The sequence below is a fragment of the Geotrypetes seraphini genome, chromosome 1, assembly GCF_902459505.1.
Source record: "Geotrypetes seraphini chromosome 1, aGeoSer1.1, whole genome shotgun sequence".
Lineage (NCBI taxonomy): Eukaryota > Metazoa > Chordata > Amphibia > Gymnophiona > Dermophiidae > Geotrypetes > Geotrypetes seraphini.
The window spans coordinates 319735747-319757485 of NC_047084.1; the positions used below are offsets into that span (position 1 = coordinate 319735747).

Here is a 21739-nt window from a genome sequence, read left to right on the forward strand (position 1 = left end):
AGATCACTTTCACCAGCCCTATGGCTGGTGTGAATGTCTGACTAGTTATGAGCTAGAACATACTCCATCCAAACTCGGCCCATCCACACACCTACCGACAAAATACATACACATACTTTTCTACTAGTTGGTATTTTGTAAAAAGGGGATTCCCAAACTTGTCCTGGGGAAATCCCAGTCAGTCATGCTTTCAGGATATCTACAATGAATATGCATGAGATTAATTTGCATACCAAGGAGGCAGTGTAAGCAAAGCGATCTCATGAATGCTCATTGTGAATTTCATGAAAACCTAACTGGCTGGGGTTTCCTCAGGACAGGTTTGGGAATGACTGCTATAAAAGGTAACTTAACATTTGCAAGTGATTAAAATACTGCCATTTATATGCCCATCTTACTACCTGCAACTAAGTGGCTCCTCATAGAATTACCCCCTCCCCCCCCGGAGAGTAGTACACCTGACAGTCTGTAACCTAATGATGATAGATGTCATATTTCTAATACAGGATAACAATGAATATGTTTCTTGGAATACAGCCCCTGTCTTGCTTTGATTATTGTCTCTTTGTAAAGCATTCAGGACTCAGTGAACACATGATGTTGTTTTCCTGTTGGTACTTAAAATACCAAGTATGCTCCCTCTTGTTTTAGGAGAACACAGGATTTGAATTTGCTTTGAACCAAAGTTCCTCCAGCAAAAGGAACAGAACTAGTAGAGAATCCTTAATTGAATTTAGCTTAGGGTCTTGTTTGCCTTCCTTCCCTCACCCTGAGTGTCACAATGATGTATTTGTTTTAAATTTTACTCTAAGATGGATTTAATAGTATCTAGTGGCACAAAGTTGTGGTGATAGCTTGCATCATTGAGGAACATTTTTCACATCTGTGCACCGGTTTTCAAAATTGCTTCAATTCTGGCAGATTCTCAAGCCAAACTTGCATAAAAGCCCTTTTTAAACTACCAGTTCATATTTTATCTTTTCTTCACCCCAATCAGTTTTGCCCAATTTTTTTCTCATGCATTTGTTTGCAAACATTATATTATGCATAATCCTCTGATACCTCCCTGTTTTCTTCTAAGGCATGCTGCTGGCTGGCTTTCTTATCCGCAATATCCCAGGCCTCAGTGATCAGGTTAAGATTAGGGTTGAGTGGTCTTCAGCTCTTCGGAACATTGCCCTGGCTATCATTTTGACCCGAGCTGGACTTGGGCTTGATCCACAGGTAAGAGCTCAATTCATAGTCCCTCCAAAAGGTCCAGAGAATCAGAGTACTAGCAGCTGATTAAGATGAGAAGGGGGGATTATATTTTTAAATACTGCTCATAACAGATAGTGTTTTGGTTATGTGAAAGATTTGAATTAAAAGCTAAGCTGGAAAGTGTACACTTAGGGCTGAATTCTTTATAGGATGCTCAGTCACAGAAGCCGCCTAAGCGACATTTGAGAATTGCACATGAGCGTCCTATAGAGAATCATGTCTGTCCTCACGGACAGATGCCTAAGCCCGCCTAATAACCTGATTCTCTAACCGAGGTCCATGTCACAGGTGCCGGTTAGAGAATCGGGTTGCTGCTGAGCTTATCGCGGCAAGGGATCTCCCTGCCTGTGATAAGTTTAGCGACAACCTGTACCCCCCCCCATGAAGATTACCGGCAGGAGGTATGCCTGAAGAAAAGGTACACAGGCTGGTGGGGAGGGAGGGAGGGAGAATCTGCTGCATTTGCAGGAGGGGGAGGGAGAAAGAGGGAAGGCTTCCATGGCAACTGCTAACAGTATGTAGACCCGCTGCTAGTGGCCTTTAGCTGCTGGGTGGATGAGCCTGTCCAAACTGGGCGAGCAAGTCCTGTCTAGGTCCACTCGTGGCTATGTCCCTGATCTGGTATTGTCACACTCAGAGGAAACATCTGGACCTATACAAACCAAAGAAAATATTTCTTCACATAATGTGTGATTAAACTCTGGAATTTGTTGCCAGAGAATGTGATTAAATCAGTTAGCTTAGCAGGGATTAAAAAGGTTTGGATAAATTCCTAAAAGGGAAAGCCATAGGCCATTATTGAGGTGGCTTGGGGAAATCCACTACTTATTCCTAGGATAAGCAGCATAGAATCTGTTTTGCTACATGGGATTTAGCTGGGTACTTGGGACCTGGGTTGGCCACTGTTAGAAACAGGATACTGGGCTTGAGGCCCTTTGATCTGTCCCAGTATAGAAATTATGTTCTGATGACTTCCTAAACAAATTTAAAAAACATTGAGCAGCTTCTGCCTGATAAATTAATTACTATACAGTAACATTCCCTACACAGATGACATAACTACTTGCAACAAATATATAGAGGCATCTACACTGGACTTACACATTGGAAATGATTTTCAAATTCATCCTACATCAGTGCTCGTCACTAATTTTTTAAGCGAGGGCAATTTTGTGTGCCATCTTCTCCTTCTTTCTTCTCCCCTATTCCCATCTATCCATAAACAGAATTTCTTCCATCTGTCTTCCCTTCCCCACCCCTCCCATCCCTATGTACTATCTCCTTCCTCTCTTTCCCTCTCCTTTGGACTGGGATCTTTATCCTTTCCTTCCCACAGTCTGGCATCTCTCTCCCCTCTTTCCCTTCCCTTCCCTCCCCACTATGTGGTCTGGCATCTCTTTGCCCTTCTTCCCCCTCTCCCCTACCTACCTCTCTCCCCTCCTTCCCTTCCCTGGTCTGACATTTCTCTCTTCTTCCCTCCCTCTCCAGTAGTCCATCTCTCTCTCCTTCCCTTTCCCCCTTCTTATGATCTGGTATCTCTCTCCTTCCTACCCTAGTCTGGAATCTTTCTCCTCCTACCCTTCCCTGGTCTGGCCTCTCTCTCTCCTTCTCTCCCCCTCCAGTAATCCATCTCCTTCCCTTTCTCCCTTCTTGTTGTCTGGTATCTCCTCTAATTCTCTTCCCTCCTCCTTCTCCCTACCATGGTCTGGTATCTCTGTCTTCCCATCCCTTCCCAGAAGATTTGGCATCTTTCTTTCTTTCTTTCTTTTTCCTCCCCATCTCCGTGGTCTAGCATAATAACCACCCCTCCTGCAATCCCCCCGCGAATTCCTCTGTGTTCCTCTCCTCCACGGGATTTTGTACGGCAGCAACTCTTTCACTCTTAGGGCATATGGCAGCAAGAGTGAAGTAAACATGCTACTTTTGCCAGCCCAGAAGCTTTCCCTCTACTGTTTTGCATCTATGCAGGGACAGGAAGCAATAGCAGAGGGAAAACTTCCAGGTCGCTGAAGGCAACGAGTTTACTTCCTTCAAGCTGTCAGCGGCCTGAAGAGAGAGAAAGCGGCTACAGCGATGGATTCCATGGAGGGGGGAGGATGGAACCCCGGAGCAGTGCAAGCCACCAAAAAGGTCTCCACAAGCCGCCATTGGCTTGAGGGCCATGCAGTGAAGACTACTGTCCTACACTAACTACTTCTGCCTCAATAATATCATCTCTACATTATGCCAGCCTTTTCATGGTAAACTGAAAGAGATGTTGCTGAATAAAATACCTAACTAAACCTTTCAAATGGTACTGTTATATTTATAGATGACTTTTTTTTCTTGGTTTGGACTGAGGGAAGAGACCTTTAAATAATTTTTAAATTCTTTTAAAGCATCTCATCCTTCAATCAGATTTAAATGTGAGCATGCCATAAAAAATAAACACCAGCATAACGTGTCAAAAGCTCATTCCATTTATACCAGCTTTAGAGCTGCTGTAAATGACTGTGCCTAACTTGCCAAAGAACACACATAATTTTAATACATAAATGTGCGCCTCACCCAAACTCCACCCATGTGACACCCACTGCAAATGACACGCTGTTTTATAGAATAGCATGTAACTGGAAAATTGACATTTACATGAATATGTGTGCACATATGTGTGTAAATGACCGGTATTCAGGCTATTTACATGGTATTGCCCCCTAAATCTTGGTGTCCTCTGTATTGAATTACCTCCCACCCATAATGTGGGATTCTACCCTGGTTCTGAATAAACTAGAAGTGCAAAGGAGCAGGAGAAAAAAAAATGCAAATGATGTATGAATGAGAGTTTTGGAAGTTGTTAGATTAAATTCATGGACTTTTAGGCAGTGTTTTAGGTCGATTGTCTTATAAAAAGTAACAAACATCCAACACTCCCAAAAACGTTCTATGTTTGCATATAAAACAATCGATGTTTATAGGGATCTTCAGACCTCCGCTCGAGTATCTTAACTCGCAGCGGTCATATGGCAGCTGTTATCTTGTAGTTTTTAGGACTAAATTTGTCTTGTATCCCCAACCTTGATAAAGTATAATGAAACGCGTCGGCAAGCAAGGAGAATGAATGAACTAAGAAAAGCTAAGTAATCACTATTAAACTATTTCAAACTAAAGTAAACTAATGAAAAATAATCTAAATAATTGAGAAAATGTTTTGGGGACTAATGAGGATTATGACCGCTGCGAGTTAAGATACTCGAGAGGAGGTCTGAAGATCCCTATAAACATCGATTGTTTTATATGCCAACATAGACCGTTTTTGGGAGTGTTGGATGTTTGATATTGTTGACATTATAATAAGAATAATAAGATTTTTGAGATGGTTATAAAAAGTAAAACATTTTTTATGTTTCAGGCCCTCAGGAAGCTGAAGGCAGTATGTTTAAGGCTCTCTTTGGGGCCATGTGCCATCGAGTCCTGTACAGCTGCTGTTATTTCCCACTTTCTCATGGGCTTGCCATGGACATGGGGGTTTATGTTAGGGTAAGAATATCATCTTTCTTGTACTATGTACACATACTAGCTTGGCTACCTTGTCTAAGACTGTTGGTTTGTACATGTCAAGCAACAGAAGCTAATGTGAAAAAGTAGCTTGCATAAAATCCTAAAAACTAATTGGGCAAAGGGAAAGAAACCTGTTGAAAGAAGTCAGCACTTGCAGCCTTGGTTTAGTACAGCCTTGTGGGAGCCCTGGGAATAAATTCATGTTCAGATTGCAGTGTCAAAACTGCATGGATGGAGTAGTAAAGCTAAGCAAGGGTTTTTTGTTCAGTTATTATGTACGTATATTACCTTGTAACCCGTTCTGAGCTCTCTGGGGAGGACAGGGATCATTGGCATAGCGAGGGTGAGAGGTACCCAGGGCAGTAGCACCCTTCCCCCACCCTCTACTCCTCCCCGTCCACAACTTTCCTTTCTTTAATGTTCCCAGCATGAGCAGCAACCCTAACCTGCTGCTCGCACCAGCATCGGCTCTTCCTCTGATGTCACTTCCTAGATGCAGGTCCAGGAAGTGACATCAGAGGAAGAGCCAATACTGGCACAGGCAGCAGGTTGGAGTTGCTGCTCGCGCTGGAAACGTTCGAGGTATGGGGAAAAGGAAGGGGCGCGCAGTAGTGGGGGGAGGGCAGAGAGGAAGACGCGTGCTGGCTTCTACCAAGATGGCACCCAGGGAAGACTGCTCCCCCGTACTAAATCTACAGAGCCTCTTTCTGAACCCTTGATAAAGCCCATTGGGCGAAACGGGTCCCTTCGGGGTATGCTAGAGATTCTGCTGGTATTGGCGTGTATTTTTGGAATTCAAATCAAATACAACAGCATATATATCAATGAACATATTTAATTATCTTTCATTTTCGATTGGAAGTTTTGAATGACATCTATCTTCCCACAATCAATTCCCTAGAAGTGAGGTGTATTTTTACTGTGGATATTTCCAGGTTGCCTTACTTTCATCTTCATCTTGACTTTAGTGAAGACTGCTCTCCCCCCCCTTATTATACTGGATGTGATGTAAAACGTATTAAATAAATAAATTTCTACAAGTAGACACAATTTAATCTTTTTGCATTTCCAATACAGATTGTTTCTGTGGTCTAGTGTCATAGACATGATTTATTTTATCATGTTTTTGTTTTTAAATTATGCATGTAAATTATATAAACCGTTTAGTTTTAAATGGTATAGAAATTTTTAAAATAAATACATTTCAGTCACAGCAACATAAACCGTTTCTGTATAAGGTATATAGTGAAATAATGCAAATCTTTACAAAAAAAAGAGTCACTCAGGACCTACAGCAAATCTACCATTATAGAACTAACTTTCAAAACTCAAAGTAAGAAAAAGTAGGAAAAAGCAGCACCATAAATATTGCAGTGAAACATCTGTACACCTGTTAGGAAAACTGAAACAAGACAGATTACTAACTACACTGTCTTACACAAAAACTAAATGTTAACAGAATAGCCAGCTTTGGTTTAATATACAGCACATAGACCCTCAATAAATAAAAAAATTAATTACCACAAAGTGAAAATATAAATATGGAGAAAAAAAAACTAGAGTAACAGGAAAAAAGCCAGATTGCATACAATGCAAAACAGAGAAATAGAAATTTAAATTCCTCCTATACTGTGTAAAATAGAGAGAGAGCAGATGTCGGGGCTGATGTCGTTCCTGCTTTCCTTTGTCTCCTCTCAATTCTGTTTCCAGAGTCACCTCTATCCATTGGCCGATTCTCTTTCCTCATGTCCTCATTCCTTTCCGTACGTCCATCTCTTACTTGAGACCACTTTCTATTTATTTTATTCTTCTCTATCCAGATTTTATTTCTCCTTTTTACCAACCGGTCATCAATCTACAGCCATTTCTTTCCCTCACCCCTACCCCATTCTTCTTTGATCTTACCTATCTCTCATCTTCCTCCAGTTTCTCACTTTTGTTTGAGCAGGCATATGACTGGGACTAAGGAATACAAGCTGGATGAATTTTGTTTCACGATATAAGTATATTGAGCTGTAGAAAATGTTAGGATATGAGCATTAGGAAGGATAAGGCTACAGCAATGGCGTAGCAAGGGTAGGAAGTGCCAAGGGCAGTGGCTGCTCTCTACCCCTTCTGCTCCTTCCCTGTCTTCCACACCACACTCATGCCCTCCTTCCCCCCCCCCCAATAACTGTTTAAACTTTCACCACCATGAGCAGCTTCTCCAGCCTGCTGTTCACACCAGCATTGGCTTTCCCTCTTGACATCACTTCCTGGCACCATGACCAGGAAGTGATTTCAGAGGGGATCCAGGCCTGCCCGAGTGGCAGGCCAGAGAAGTTGCTTGCACTGTTGAAGATTTAAAGAGGTTTTGTGAGGAGTAAGTGTTGCAGGGGGCTGGAGAAGTGCCATTGACCCCTGCCCCCCTTACTATACCACTGGGGAGGGATGACTATACTGAAATTGTTTGTGTAATAGGAGTGTTTCTTAAATGTATTAAATGATTATAATGTTTAGATTGTGCAGGCTATAAATAATGTAAATAAAATCTTCCACCCCTTCAGTATCTCACCATATCTTCCCTTTCCTATGTCTAGTGTCTTCTCTTCTGCTCTATTCCTGACCTATTCCCTCCCCCCAATAGCCTCAATTCTCCTCCAACTTCTTACAAGCCTAGCCTAGTCCAGGATCTCCCAAAAGTTTAACTCTCCTCCCTCCCCAAAAACATACACACACATAATTCAACATCAATCTCCCTTCCCCAGCCAGCCGACACATAAGAATAGCCATACTAGGGCAGACCAATGATCCATCTCGCTCAGTGTCCTGTTTCCACAGTGGCCAATCCAGGTCACAAATACTTGGCAAAAGCACAAATAGTAACAATATTCCATGCTACTGATCCCAGGGCAAATATTGACTTTCTCCCATGTCTGTCTCAATAGCAAATTATGGAATTATCCTCCAAGAACTTCTCCAAACATTTTTTAATTCATCTACATTAACCACATCCTCTGGCAATGCATTCCAGAGCTTAACTGTTCTCCAAGTGAAAAAATATTTCCTCTTATTGGTTTTAAAAGTATTGCCCCGTAACTTCATCAAATGTTCCCTAATCTTTGTAATTTTAGATGGAGCAAAAATTAAATTCTCTTGTTCTGTAGCACTCAAAATTTTGAAGACTTCAGTCATATCTCCCCTCAGCAGTCTCTTTTCCAAGTTGAAGAGTCCTAACCTCTTTAGTCGCATTATCCCTGCATGGGACCTGCAGCTGCAGTAACAACAGTAAAGAACCGCAGGGCCTGGTTGCGTCTGAGTGTCCAGAAAGGTAGCCTCTGCCACATCCCGCTCCCTCTGTTTCAGACTTTTATTCTTGTGGGAGCAGATAGCCAAGGCTTCCTTTCAGTGAACTCACAGGCTCAACCACCCTGTGGTTCTTCATTGTTACTAAAGTAAGGGGTGTCAAAGTCCCTCCTCGAGGGCCACAATCCAGTCAGGTTTTCAGGATTTCCCCAATGAATATGCATGAGATCTATTAGCATACAATGAAAGCAGTGCATGCAAATAGATCTCATGCATATTCATTGGGGAAATCCTGAAAACTCGACTGGATTGCGGCCATTGAGGAGAGGCTTTGACACCCCTGCTAAAGGGAAAAGGGTCATGGATTTTGATCTTGTTGTCTTGTCATAGTAACATAGTAGATGACAGCAGATAAAGACCCGAATGGTCCAATCAGTCTGCCCAACCTGATTCAATATAAATTTTTTTTTAAAAAAATTTTCTTCTTAGCTATTTCTGGGCAAGAATCCAAAGTTCTACCCGGTACGGTACTATGTTTGGGCTCCAACTGCTGAAGTCTCTGTCAAAGCTCACTCCAGCCCATCCAAACCCTCCTAGTCATTGAAGCCCTCCCCAACCCATCCTCAACCAAGTGGCTATATACAGACACAGACCGTGCAAGTCTGCCCAGTACTGGACTTAGTTCTTCAATATTTACTATTATTTTCTGATTCTAGATCCTCTGTTTTCATCCCACACTTCTTTGAACTCCATCACTGTTTTCCTCTCCACCACCTCTCTCGGGAGCGCATTCCAGGCATCCACCACCCTCTCCGTAAACTAGAATTTCCTAACATTGCTCTTTAATCTCCCATCCTTCTTGTTTTGGCCAGGGTTAAATAATTTTCATCCGCCTTTCCCCGCCCCATAACACAACTTTGTGACCTAGTGTGTATTGCAGTTGTTTTTCTTTGTCCTTTTTGGGTTTTTTTCCTTGTAAACTGCTTAGTTCATCTTGAACTATGAACCATTCTGTGGTACAACCAAAGCAGTGTCAGTCTAGGATGATACAACCATACAGTCAGTGGCAGATTGAGAAGGGAGGTACTAGACAGAGCTGTCGTTGAGGTTGGTAATTGGCTTAGCAGCTAAATAATCTGAGGGAAGGGGGCAAATACTTCCTTGTGCCACCTCCTTCCCCATGCTTTGAAGCTGTGATGCTTTTGTCAGGACACTGATTCAACTTCAGCAGCTTTGCAGAATGGGCTTTGATGAAATTGCGTCATACACAGAACACTGGGGATCCTAGCAGTATTTGAACAGCTTATGAGATGAGATGAACATAGAACAGAGGTACTGTGTTTGACTCATATTCATGTCTCGATTGGTTCAGCCCTGACTGAGCACTACCCTTCCCTTCCCCGCCCCCATACATACATACTAGGGGCTAGGTTCAATGTACTGGGTCTAAGGGTAAGAATATAAGTAGGAGCAGAGTAATCGATAAAATGAAAAAAAGGATTATAATCCTTTCTTCAACCTGAGTATTTTTAATCTACGTGTATACAGCTTTTATATACAACTTTCATATTCACCACTTTAGCCTTGATGCAAAGTTTAATTTATATTTGATATTTCTATTCTGGGGTGGTTTTTTTTTTTTTCAGTTTTGTCCTAGGAGCTGTTTCACCCGCTGTAGTGGTCCCTTCAATGTTGATTTTACAGAAGGCTGGATATGGAGTTGAGAAGGGTATCCCAACCTTGCTCATGGCTGCCTGCAGCTTCGACGACATCTTTGCCATCACTGGCTTCAACACATGTTTGGGCATGGCTTTCTCCTCAGGTACAGTTCCAGTGCACAGAAAGGTCTAGTGATTTCAGGAAAATCTCAAAATTGCTAAAGCAGTTCACTGCTCTATGAGTAGCAGTGAATTATAGGTCAAGAACAAGGAAAATATAAAATCTACTTTTTTTTTAATCTTTATTAAGTTTCCAAACTACAATTGTGCATACAAATAAATTAATGTACATATAATATTACAAGAAAAGCACATTAAATTTACAGATATTAACGAGCAATTATTTTCTTGATTATTTTTATTTCTTGATTAATATTAATATTTCTTGATTAATTTTGTTTAGCTACTATAAATCACAAAAAAGTGGGTAGAATCCACAAAACCATATCACTATACAAGTATAAAGTGGAACCACAATAGACTCAAAAGAACTCAGCAACTTATTGTTACTATCTTAAATAACATTTCAAATGTTTTTTTTGTTTATTTAAATGGAGAAAAAAAGACCTCAGTGAAACCTCAGGGAGACCGCCAAAATTAATCTTATGGCGGAGCCTCAGCCCAAAGTCAACCTCGATCATTGGCCAAAAAATCTCCAAACCGTTTTTGTGTGTCATAAAAATAAACATAACAGTACAGCACTTATCTTAATTCTCTATGCAGTTTGCTCCATTTCACCCAAATGGCTTTTCTCAGGGGAAGACGCTGTCTGCAGAATTGACTGAATATGATGTAATATTCTGGCGTGCTTTCAACGGGCCAGCCTTCCCAGTCAATCCTGCATACAGCCCAGACCTGGCACCACACTGATGAATACGGACTAAATGTAGGACTACAATTCGGCGTTCGCACATAACAAACATTTTGTATTTACTATGGAGTAATTACATTAGCTACTAGTTATCACTGAAAAATGCATAATAAATCATTAGGCCAACAAGACTATTTTCAGCTGTAAGTAACACAGTAAATATGTATTTTAACTTCTTTCCATATGCATTTGCTCACAATTCCACCCCTCCCCCTCGACTTTGCACTGTCGGATTTTGCTCAACTGATACTCTCAACCACAGTTTTCATTCCCAACATATACTCACACACCACCAAGGCTCTCTACAGCATCTACACTAAAATAATTCTTACTCCTACCCATCCAGGTACAACACAAGAAGAACAACTTTCTCACAGCCCACTAGTCGTCCCCACTACCCCCCCTCCAAAATGAAGCTAATCCCACAAACACACACCCCGGCCACCCTTCTGATAATCCTCCTCATTACCAGTTGGAAAGCAGTAGCAAACAACTTACCAGCCCCACCCACATGCTCCCCTGAAACAAAATCCAACACCACAACAGGAGAACCCCAATAGTTAGAAGCTCAAACCACCAAACCAGCACTCAACATCCCATCACCTTAGCCCGGAGAAGAAGACCACTTCCCAAGACCAAACCTCAACCTCCTCCTAAAACACTCATCTACCCTGAAACGTCTCACAATTTCCAAACAGATATCACCACCCTAACATGTGCCTACTTAAACATCAGAGCCTTCGGACCTAAAACAGATCAGATCAATGGTTTGACAATGAACTACTCCTACTTAAAAGACAATGTAGGTGACTAGAAAGAAAATGGAGAAAAATTAATCTAGATAACATGAAAACCGCCTGGGAAAAAACTAACAAACAATACAAAATATTACTAAAGGACAAGAGAAAAACACATTACACTAATCTAATAGGCACAGAAACCCAAGATACCAAAAAACTATTCCAAATATTAAAAGACCTAACAGACACCAAATCCTACATGACCACTAACAATACCCCACCCCCCTCAGCCACCCTCTTAGCAAAACACTTCAAGAACAAATTTACAAATGCCAGAGCCACCCTCAATTGTACCCCATCCCACCTAAACGAACTCACAATTCGTCCCACAGATAAAGAATCAACTGCAGCTGACAGAACAGGGTCTCAATTCCCCAACATACAATGGTCTGAATTCAATAAACTCTACAAAAAGTACAGCCACACATCCTGTGACCTTAACCACTGCCCATCATATCTCCTTACAACCTCCAGCACAAAATTCCGTACTCTACTTCTGCAATGGATGCAAACCATGCTCACTGATGGCCTTTTCCCAACTGACCTCAGCGAAATCATCATCACCCCGATCCAAAAGGACCAACAGACCAAACATCCAACTACAGACCCATTGCCTAAATACCTCTATATGTCAAACTGAAAGAAGGACTAGTAGCCAAACACCTCACCAACTATCTAGATGACCATAATATACTTCACCCCACGCAATCTGGCTTCAGATCCAACTTCAGCACAGAGACATTACTAGGCTCCCTCATTGACACAGTCAGACAACACCTCAGCACAGGAAAAAAAAATGTTTCTCATACAACTAGACCTTACCGCAGCATTTGACCTGGTAGACCATAACATCCTACTGCAAATTTTGGATGCAATAGGCATCTCAGATAAAGTATATTTTTGGTTTGAAAGCTTCCTAAAATCCAGAACATAACAGAGTAAAATCAGATAAAGAAAAATCTGAACCTTGGTCCAACCCTTGCTGCGTACCACAAGGATCCCCGCTATCCCCTACTCTCTTCAACCTATACACTGCATCTCTCGGAACATACCTAGATAATCTAGGCATCACCACCTACAGTTATGCAGATGACATTACCATTCTCATACCTTTTGATCAACCAAAGACCACCATGACAAACACACTACATCGAACACTAGAAACAGTAGCAACCTGGATGAAAGATCACAAACTGAAACTCAACACAGACAAAACTAAATTCATCCTCCTCGAAAATGACAAAGTCCCCAACCATAACCAATATAGAAATTAACACAATCAACTATCCCATTCAAACTACCATAAAACTACTAGGAATGACTATAGACCGATGATGCACCATGCAACCGCAAATAAATAAAACAATTTCAGAAATCCTTCGCAGTGATGAGAAACCTAAGACAAGTCAGGAAATTCTTCAAAAAAACACAATTCCAGCTTATAGCACAATCCCTAAACCTAAATCTACTAGATTACTGCAACATCCTCTACCTCCCCTGCCCTGCTACAATGACTAAACAACTACAAACAATCCAAAATACAGCTCTGAGACTCATCTACTCATTGAGAAAACACGACCATATTACAGAAGCATACATCAACTCACATTGGCTACCAATCCAAGAAAGAATACTATTTAAATTCTACTGTATGTTATTTAAAGCCTTAAACGGAGACAGCCCAACCTACCTGAACAACCGCCTCATCCAAACCACCTCAATCAGACATAGAAAAACATACACCCCATTCACTCACCCCTTGATCAAAGAAGTAAAACGGAAAAAACTATACGATGGCCTCCTGGCCATTCAAGCAGCTAAACTAGATAACTAAATCTCCAGTCTACTGATAATGACACCAGACTACAAAATGTTCAGAAAAGAAATAAAAACTACATTCTTCAAGAAATTTCTGAAACAACCCTAACTTCAAACTTACCGTCCTTCCCCCTCCCTCTTCCCGCCACACAGAAACTACATAACCTACTCTTTACCTTTCTAGAAAGGACAAATGTTCTTCCATTGTAACCCTCTGTTTTTTATCTCTTTTGTAATCCGCCTTGAACCACAAAGTAATGGCGGAATAGAAATCTCTAATGTAATGTAATATAATATAAATTCAGTACCTGCATTTTCTATATTAAATTAAAAATCATTGAGCAACCTCTAAATGTTCACCAAAAGGCTTATAATTTAGCACAATTTAGAGTGGCCAAACAGAGAACAAAAATAGATTTGAGGTCATGACCCATGAACTTGATTTTTTGGACCACCCTAATACACACCATCCAATGTTGCATACATTTCTGCTAGGTGGTATTTTTCTAAGAGGTCAGATGAATAAATGACTAGGATAGTACCATTTGTGTAACTTCTTGATATCTAAAACTGGGCAAGTTCTTATGAATGGATTTGCAATATAAGAACATAAGCAATGCCTCTGCTGGGTCAGACCCGAGGTCCATCGTGCCCAGCAGTCCGCTCTCGTGGCGGCCCAACAAGTCCTGGACCTGTGTAGTAATCCTCTATCTATATCCCTCCATCCCCTTCTCCAGCAAGAAATTGTTCAATCCTTTCTTAAACCCCGCTACCGTACTCTGCCCATACTCTGCTTCCTCTGGAAGCGTATTCCAGGTGTCCACCACAAGTTGGGTAAAGAAGAACTTCCTAGCATTCGTTTTGAATCTGTCCCCTTTCAACTTTTCCAAATGCTCTCTTGTTCTTTTATTTTTTGAAAGTTTGAAGAATCTGTCTCTCTCCACTTTCTCTGGACATAAGCATTGCATTATGTTAAGATGCTGAAGCATGTAATAGTTCAAGCGACAACGAGGAGAAACTGCCTTCACAAGACTGAGAGACACGAAACCAACAACGAAGGAGACCAAATGGTGCTCAGTCCATTTACATTACATTACATTAGTGATTTCTATTCCACCAATGCCTTGCGGTTCAAGGCGAATTACATTAAAAGTTTGCAGGAACAGCATAAGCGATGTCCTAATATTTACTTAAGAAGTATCAAAGGCGGATTACATCAAAGTTATCAAGAATTACATTAAAAGTTTGCAGGAACAGCATAAGTAATGTCATAATATTTACTTAAGAAGTATCAAAGAGTTGTCGAGATCTTAAGGTGATAAATGTTGGTAATAAGAATTACCAAAGAGAAGTTGAGATCTTAAGGTGATAAGTATTGGTAAATTAGAAGCATTTTAGACTTTGTTGGGTAGTTAGAAGCACATTAGAGAGTGTTAAGGGTATAGAGAGGGTTGGGTAGGGGCTGGTCGTGCTAGATAGGTTTTATGTATTTTTTGAAGAGTATGGTTTTAATATCTTTCTTGAAGGTTTTGTAGTTTGTGGTCAATGATAACAGAGTGATGATTTGTCTGTCCAATTTAGCTGCTTTGGAGGCTATTAGGTTGTCATATAGTTTTTTTAATTTGACATTTTTGGATGATGGGTGTGTGAATAGTGAGTGGGTTCTCCTGTGCCTGGTTGAAGAGGATTGAGTTAGTCGGTTATTCCTGTAGGTTGGACTTTCTCCGTTAATAGCCTTGAAAAATAGGCAGTAGAATTTGAAGTGTACTCTTGCTTATATTGGAAGCTAGTATGAGTCATGGTATGCCTCTGTGATATGGTCATATTTTTTCAGTGAGTAGACGAGTCTCAGGGCTGTATTTTGTATTGTTTGTAATTGTTTTATCATGATCGCTGGGCATGGGAGGTATAGTATGTTGCAGTAGTCTATTAGTCCAAGGATAAGAGATTGTACCAAAAGTAGGAATTGTTTCCTGTCGAAGAATTTTCGGATTTGTCTTAGATTTCTCATGGTCTTGAACGATGCTTTTATTACTTTGTTGATTTGTAGTTGCATGGTACAGTCTCTGTCAATTATTACTCCCAGAAGTTTTAATGTGGGTTGAATTGGGTATGACATCGAGTTTATTACTAGATTTGTTAAGGTTGGAGTTTTGTTGTTTTCTAGGAGGATGAAGTTTGTTTTGTCAGAGTTAAGTTTTAATTTGTGCTTTGTCATCCATGTTGCTACTGTTTCGAGAGTTCTGTGTATTGTGCTTGTCATGGTGGGTTCTGGGTGGTCAAAGGGGAGGAGAATAGTGATGTCATCTGCATAGCTGTATAAAGTTATGCCATGTTTGTCTAGGTAGGAGCTGAGGGAGGCTATGTATATATTGAATAGTGTGGGTGATAGGGGTAATCCTTGGGGAACTCCGCAGGGGTTGGACCATGGTTCTGATTTTTCTTGCATTGTTTTAACCCTGTATGTTCTGGATTGTAGGAAGCCTTTGAACCATGCAAGTACTTTGCCTGAGATTCCAATTGAGTCTAGGGTTTGTAGAAGAATGTCGTGATCTACCAGGTCGAAGGCTGCAGAGAGGTCTAGTTGTATGAGCAGGATTTTCTTGCCTTTACAGAGATATTGTCTTGCAGTGTCCATTAGTGTTCCTAGTAGGGTCTCCATGCTGTAGTTGGCTCTGAAGCCCGACTGTGTGGGATGGAGTACATTGTGATTATCTAGGTATGAGGCTAAAGTTTTGGCTATGAGACCTTCCATTAGTTTGACGTACAGTAGGATTGAGGCTATGGGTCTGTAGTTGGATGGTTGGTCTGTTGCTCCTTTGGGGTCTTTTAATATCGGGTATTTTATTAATAAACCAGACACAACACAATCGTGTTTTGGCCTCAAAAGGCCTGCCTCAGGAGTCTTGATGTTAATTGATAAAACCATAGGTGTATGAATCCATATGTCCAAATTTTATTATAAGATCTCTTTTAAACACATTATTAATCAAAATGTGTAGCTTTCAGTGGTCTTGCTGCAGGGCGTTAGCTCAGGTTGTTGGGAGAATTTCACTCATTGCAGTAAAAAGGACTTTTCTGCATGCCTAGAGATTCGAGAGGGTTTATTAAGTAACAATATGAATATCTGAAAGCTGGCAACAATGAACGTGAAGGACAAGAAGCAGTGAGGACAATAAGGGAAGAAACGCTAAACAAAAACGTTGAATTCATACACTGATTTGGCTTCCATGAAATTTTGTGCTCCAGTTTGAAGCAAAGAATCTCCATCTACATATTTTGATTAACAATGTGTTTAAAAGAGATCTTATAATAAAATTTGGACATATGGATTCATACACCTATGGTTTTATCAATTAACATCAAGACTCCTGAGGCAGGCCTTTTGAGACCAAAACACGATTGTGTCGTGTCTGGTTTATTAATAAATGGATTGAGCACCATCTGGTCTCCTTCATTGTTGTCTTCAAAGCATGAATGGTTTCTAGAACTGAATGTAACAATAACAGCATTATCTTATCAGTAAATCATCAGCAAGTTTTCACTAGAGAATAAATGAGATTTCTGCACTATACTGCTTATGTATTTGCCCTCAGTCTTTGATTGTTCGGTAAATTCTTGTACCTGGCATGTTTCAACTGTAGATTCTACTCTTAACAATGTCATCAGAGGAGTCGTGGAGGTAGTGGTGGGGATAGCAGCGGGGATTCTTTTGGGATTCTTTGTTCGATATTTCCCAAGTAAAGATCAGGTAAGTACAAAAGAGCTGCAAAAAAAAGCTGACTTGAGCTTAGATTTGGAAAGGTAAGCAATGAAATATAAAATCCAAATGTTTGCTGCTATAGAAGTAGCTGGACTGGATGGGTCTCTGGAAGTCCTTTTATCCTAACAAACTGCATCTATATACCATATCTTATATAAGTGGGTCAAGTTATATCCCAGACCATAAATTCAGCTATAGTTTGTGTTTGAAGAGGATCAAAATAGGGGAGTGAATCAAGGGGAACGGACGGGGGCACGTGCTGAGCAGGAATACATAAAATTCATAAACTGAACTACCCCATAATTTCCAGAAAATAGGGCTAAAGATTCTTTTACCATCTGCTATACTTTTGTACAGTCAGAGGTAAGTTCTATAAAGGATGTGCTATCATTTAAACACCAAATACATGTATATTAGAATATTGGCATATATGTGTGTAAATGCCAAAACTGTGCTTCAGTGCTATTCTGAACATAAGAATAGCCTTACTGCAGGGGTGTCCAATGTCGGTCCTCGAGGGCCGCAATCCAGTCGGGTTTTCAGGATTTCCCCAATGAATATGCATGAGATCTATTTGCATGCACTGCTTTCAATGCATATTCATTGGGGAAATCCTGAAAACCCGACTGGATTGCGGCCCTCGAGGACCGACATTGGACACCCCTGCCTTACTGGGTCAGACCAATGGTCCATCAAGCCCAGTAGCCCGTTCTCACGGTGACCAATCCAGGTCCCTAGTACCTGGCCAAAACCCAAAGAGTAGCAACATTCCATGCTACCGATCCAGGGTAAGCAGTTGCTTCCCCCAAGTCTTAATAACAGACTATGGGCTATGGACATAGCATGTATTTGACAGGTATAATGCACACATGAATGGAGTCTGGATGGAACATGAGCAGAGTGCATGCCCCAATGCTCAAAAAATGTCTGTGCCATTAAGACTCGTTAAAGCAATCTTACTGGCATGAAACTCTCTTCCCGATGCTCAAAAGGGTTGTCCATGACTGCTACCAATCCTCTTAGCAGCAACCAGGAGCATTACAAGGAGCTAATTAGTATTCTAATGAACTTTTTTTGTGATGCACAAAGTGAATGCCCGCCACCCTTCCCCCACCACACACACATTTACGAAGAAATGTTTCTGGCACCCCCCCAAAAAAAAAACAACCAATGAGGAGCTAAGCAGACAGCCCCTGCTCTTCCTGATCATGACTCTGGAGCTGACTCAGCTGATTGCAGCTCTGGAGCCACGACCAAGATCAATCAGTAGAAGGGAGAGCAGCAGCTGCAGGAATGGAGCTGACAGGGATGTGGGTGGAGGAGCTGTACTTAGCCATGGGCTGTTCTGAGTAGACGCTAGGCACAGTTCCTCCCCCTTTTACCGGGGCTACTCTGCACAGATAACTTGCATATAATTTGCATGCTATTGTGCTGATCATCACCCTACTTAAAAAAAAAAAAATTGCTTCCAACACAGTATTTGAACGTCGGGACCTTAGTTACATATATATTACTGGCTGGTTATATGTTTATATAGCTGGTTATGCTAGTATTCTGTAGAAGTAGATGCCCCTTACAGAAACATTCTCTAAGAGTAATTTTGTAATTGCATACACGGGAGGAGGGGGAGAATAGGCACATATACTTTTCTTAGCAGACTTTGGATTCTTAAAAGAGTGAACTTCTTTGCAAGTTATCCCCAGGAGACTATGGCCCGGATACACTAAAAATGGTTAAGACTGTGTAGGTCACTCTTTTGTCTGACTTTAAAATGGTGATCAATGTTCCAACAAGTTTGCATCACCGTAATCCCATCCGATCGGTCATTGAGGAAGCGACTTTCACACATGCACAGAGCCAGCAGAAGAAGCCCGAACAGCTGAGTGGCAGGGGAAGCCCCAAAGCAGCCTCCTGCCACTCAGCTATTTGGGCAGGAAGATTTTTTTTCTTTTTTTTTTTTAATGGTACAGATATGCATGTGTTACACAAGCACAATATCTGTCCCCATTTAAAAAAAAAAAGTTGTGCCAACCCCGCACCCCTGACCATGCTCCCCCTTCTGAGGACAGCTCCGAATTAAAAAAAAAAAAAAAAATCGGTAGGAAGTCCACTCCCTCCTGCCTCAGCCACCCGGATCCCTCCCTCCACTTAAATTACAGAGTGGCAGGAGGGATGCTCGTTTCCTCCTACTACCAGGTGGCCCCCCACTGAACCAATACCCAATGCCATGACCCCCTCCTAAGTCAGGAGGACCCAACCTATGCCACGATCCACCCATGTGAACACCACCCCTCCCCAACCCCCGTACTTAAAAATAAATAAATAAATAAATCAGCAAGAGGGATGCCCACTCCCTCCTGCCTCAGCCACCTGGCCCCTCCAGGCTCCCATCTTGCCATCATACTTTTATACAAAGAAGACAGCAAGAGGGATGCCCAGTCCCTCCTGTCTGGCAGGCCCGCCTCTCCAAAATGGCAGGCCTTCCCCTTCCCGGTGTATCCTGGGATACATTGGGAAGGGCCAAAGGCCAAGCCTGATAAGCTCAAATGCCTAAGGCTCTGCCCAGGGGAGGGACCTTAGACATCTGTGAGCCAATTAGGGCTTTAGGCTCCTCCCAGTATATCCTAGGATGCGTCAGGCAGGGGGCTTAAGACCCTGATTGGCTCAGATACCCCCTAGGAGGGGCTTTAAGAATCAGGGACTTAGGTCCCCTGTCCGGTGCATCCTGGGATATACTGGGTGGAGTCTAAGGCCCTGATTGGCTCAGATGTCTAAAGCTCTGCCCAGGGGAGGAGCCTTAGACATCTGTGAGCCAATGAGGGCTTTAGGTTCCTCCCAGTATATCCCAGGATGTGCCAGGCAGGGGGGGTCTAAAGGCTTAAGGCCCCTCCCAGTCGATGTCTGAACCAATCAGGGCCTTAGGTACCCTGCCCGGTGCATCTGGGATATACTGGAAGGAGTCTAAGGCCCTGATTGGCGCAGATGTCTAAGGCATCTCCCCTGGGCCTTAGGCATTTGAACCTATCAGAGCCTTAGGCCCTTCCCGGTGTTACATCTAGTAAGAGACTAAGTGATTAAAGGGAGAGATTTGTTTCAAATAAAGTAAGGTGCCATTGTGTAGGGTTACCATATGGCTCCAGAAAAAGGCAGGCATTGCTTTCAATGAAAGTAAAACCCAGATGTCTCTATATGTCCTTCTTACTTCCATTGCTTTCAGTGTATATCATTGAATATGGATTGTTGAATTGATGAACTTGAACAGTGGAACTTTTTTAGAAGTGGAAGGTTTTGGGATGTTGATTTTTTCACTTATGTTTTTGTTTGGGAGCACTGAGCACTTTAAAATCTGCAACTGAGCCCAGGATGAAATGACAATTCTAGAGAAGATAAGTACTCCTTTATTTTTTCCATTGTTTTTTAAAGGAGTATTTTGAAGATTGATTATGTGATGAATTGGAATCCTGTGCTTATGTTTAATATATTGATTATGTGTATTTATATGAACAATATTTAGGATTAAAAAATATTTATGATTAGCAATTATTTTCTTAGTAGAAGTTTAAATAAATTTTTAAAGAATTTTATGTAATTAATTGTTACTTCCACTATAGTGAGTGTGTCTCCTTTTTCTGGAGCCATATGGTAACCCTACCATTGTAAAACCAAACAAGCCAGATTAATACAGATCAATTCTACACAATGCTAACAGAAAACTATGTCCTTTTCATACACACAGATACATTCTCGCCCAGTATGGAATAACTAATCACAAACTAAAAATAGAAATATGTAGACAAAACTTAAACTGAACTGCCAAGAATCCAGACTCTGCATATAATGCAACACCAGAGAAACGGTGACACATGTTCCCTAATACTGTGCAAAATATAAAATAGCAGATCAAATTTGAAAAAACTGACAATTAACAATCACCACTTTACAAATTAACAGACAGAAATAAAACAAAAAAATTAGAAAATAAGAAAATACTATTTTATTGGACTATTCAATTTTTCAGTTATCTTTCAGAGGCCAAAACTTCCTTCTTTGGGTCAGTACAGTATATTGCTGTTAAGGTATCCTGTCCTGTCCTGAACTGAGAAAGGGAGTTTTGGTGTCTGAAAGTTAGTAAAAAAAAATGTATTAAAATTAGTCCAATTAAAAGGTTACCTTATTTCCATTTTCTATTTATAAACATTTATCAATATAGCTACAATACTACTTTATCCTAAAGCAACAAAAAAATCTTTCTTCTACCTTTTGTCGTTTCAACTTAAATCATCCACTCTTCTTTCCATTGGCATCTGTCCTCTCTCTCCCTTCCATGCAGCATCTGCCCTCTCTCTCTCTCTCTCTCTGCGCTTTCTATCCATTTGTCAAGAGCCCTCCAAACTCTGAACTGTAAGCAGGCCCTCACATACTACCAAAAAACAACTGAGTCAGTCAGGAAGCCTTTGCAGCTTTTTGTCTCATTTGACCCAACAATACAGGAATACCAATTGCCAAAAAAACAACTCTAGTAAATTGTCTGGCATCCTGCATCCAGTACTATCATGAACAAATGGGTACTGCTCTAAATATTAAAGTCCCCCCCCAAACTATAAGTCTTCTAAAGTTTGCTTTGCTGAATACAATTTGTAAAGTAACAATATGGACATGCTTTATATCTTTTACTTCCCACTAATGC

At 41.1% G+C, this 21739-nt stretch overlaps 1 protein-coding gene across 1 annotated transcript in view; it reads left to right on the top strand.

Moving 5' to 3' along the window:
• SLC9B2 (solute carrier family 9 member B2) overlaps positions 1-21739 on the top strand; it is a 69163-nt gene that overhangs the window by 20677 nt on the left and 26747 nt on the right. Inside the window, exons 5-8 of the mRNA XM_033956832.1 lie at positions 1082-1224; positions 4649-4776; positions 9729-9904; positions 16934-17040. Of these exons, the coding sequence (XP_033812723.1) occupies positions 1082-1224; positions 4649-4776; positions 9729-9904; positions 16934-17040 (554 nt within the window). The remainder of the gene's footprint in view (positions 1-1081; positions 1225-4648; positions 4777-9728; positions 9905-16933; positions 17041-21739) is intronic.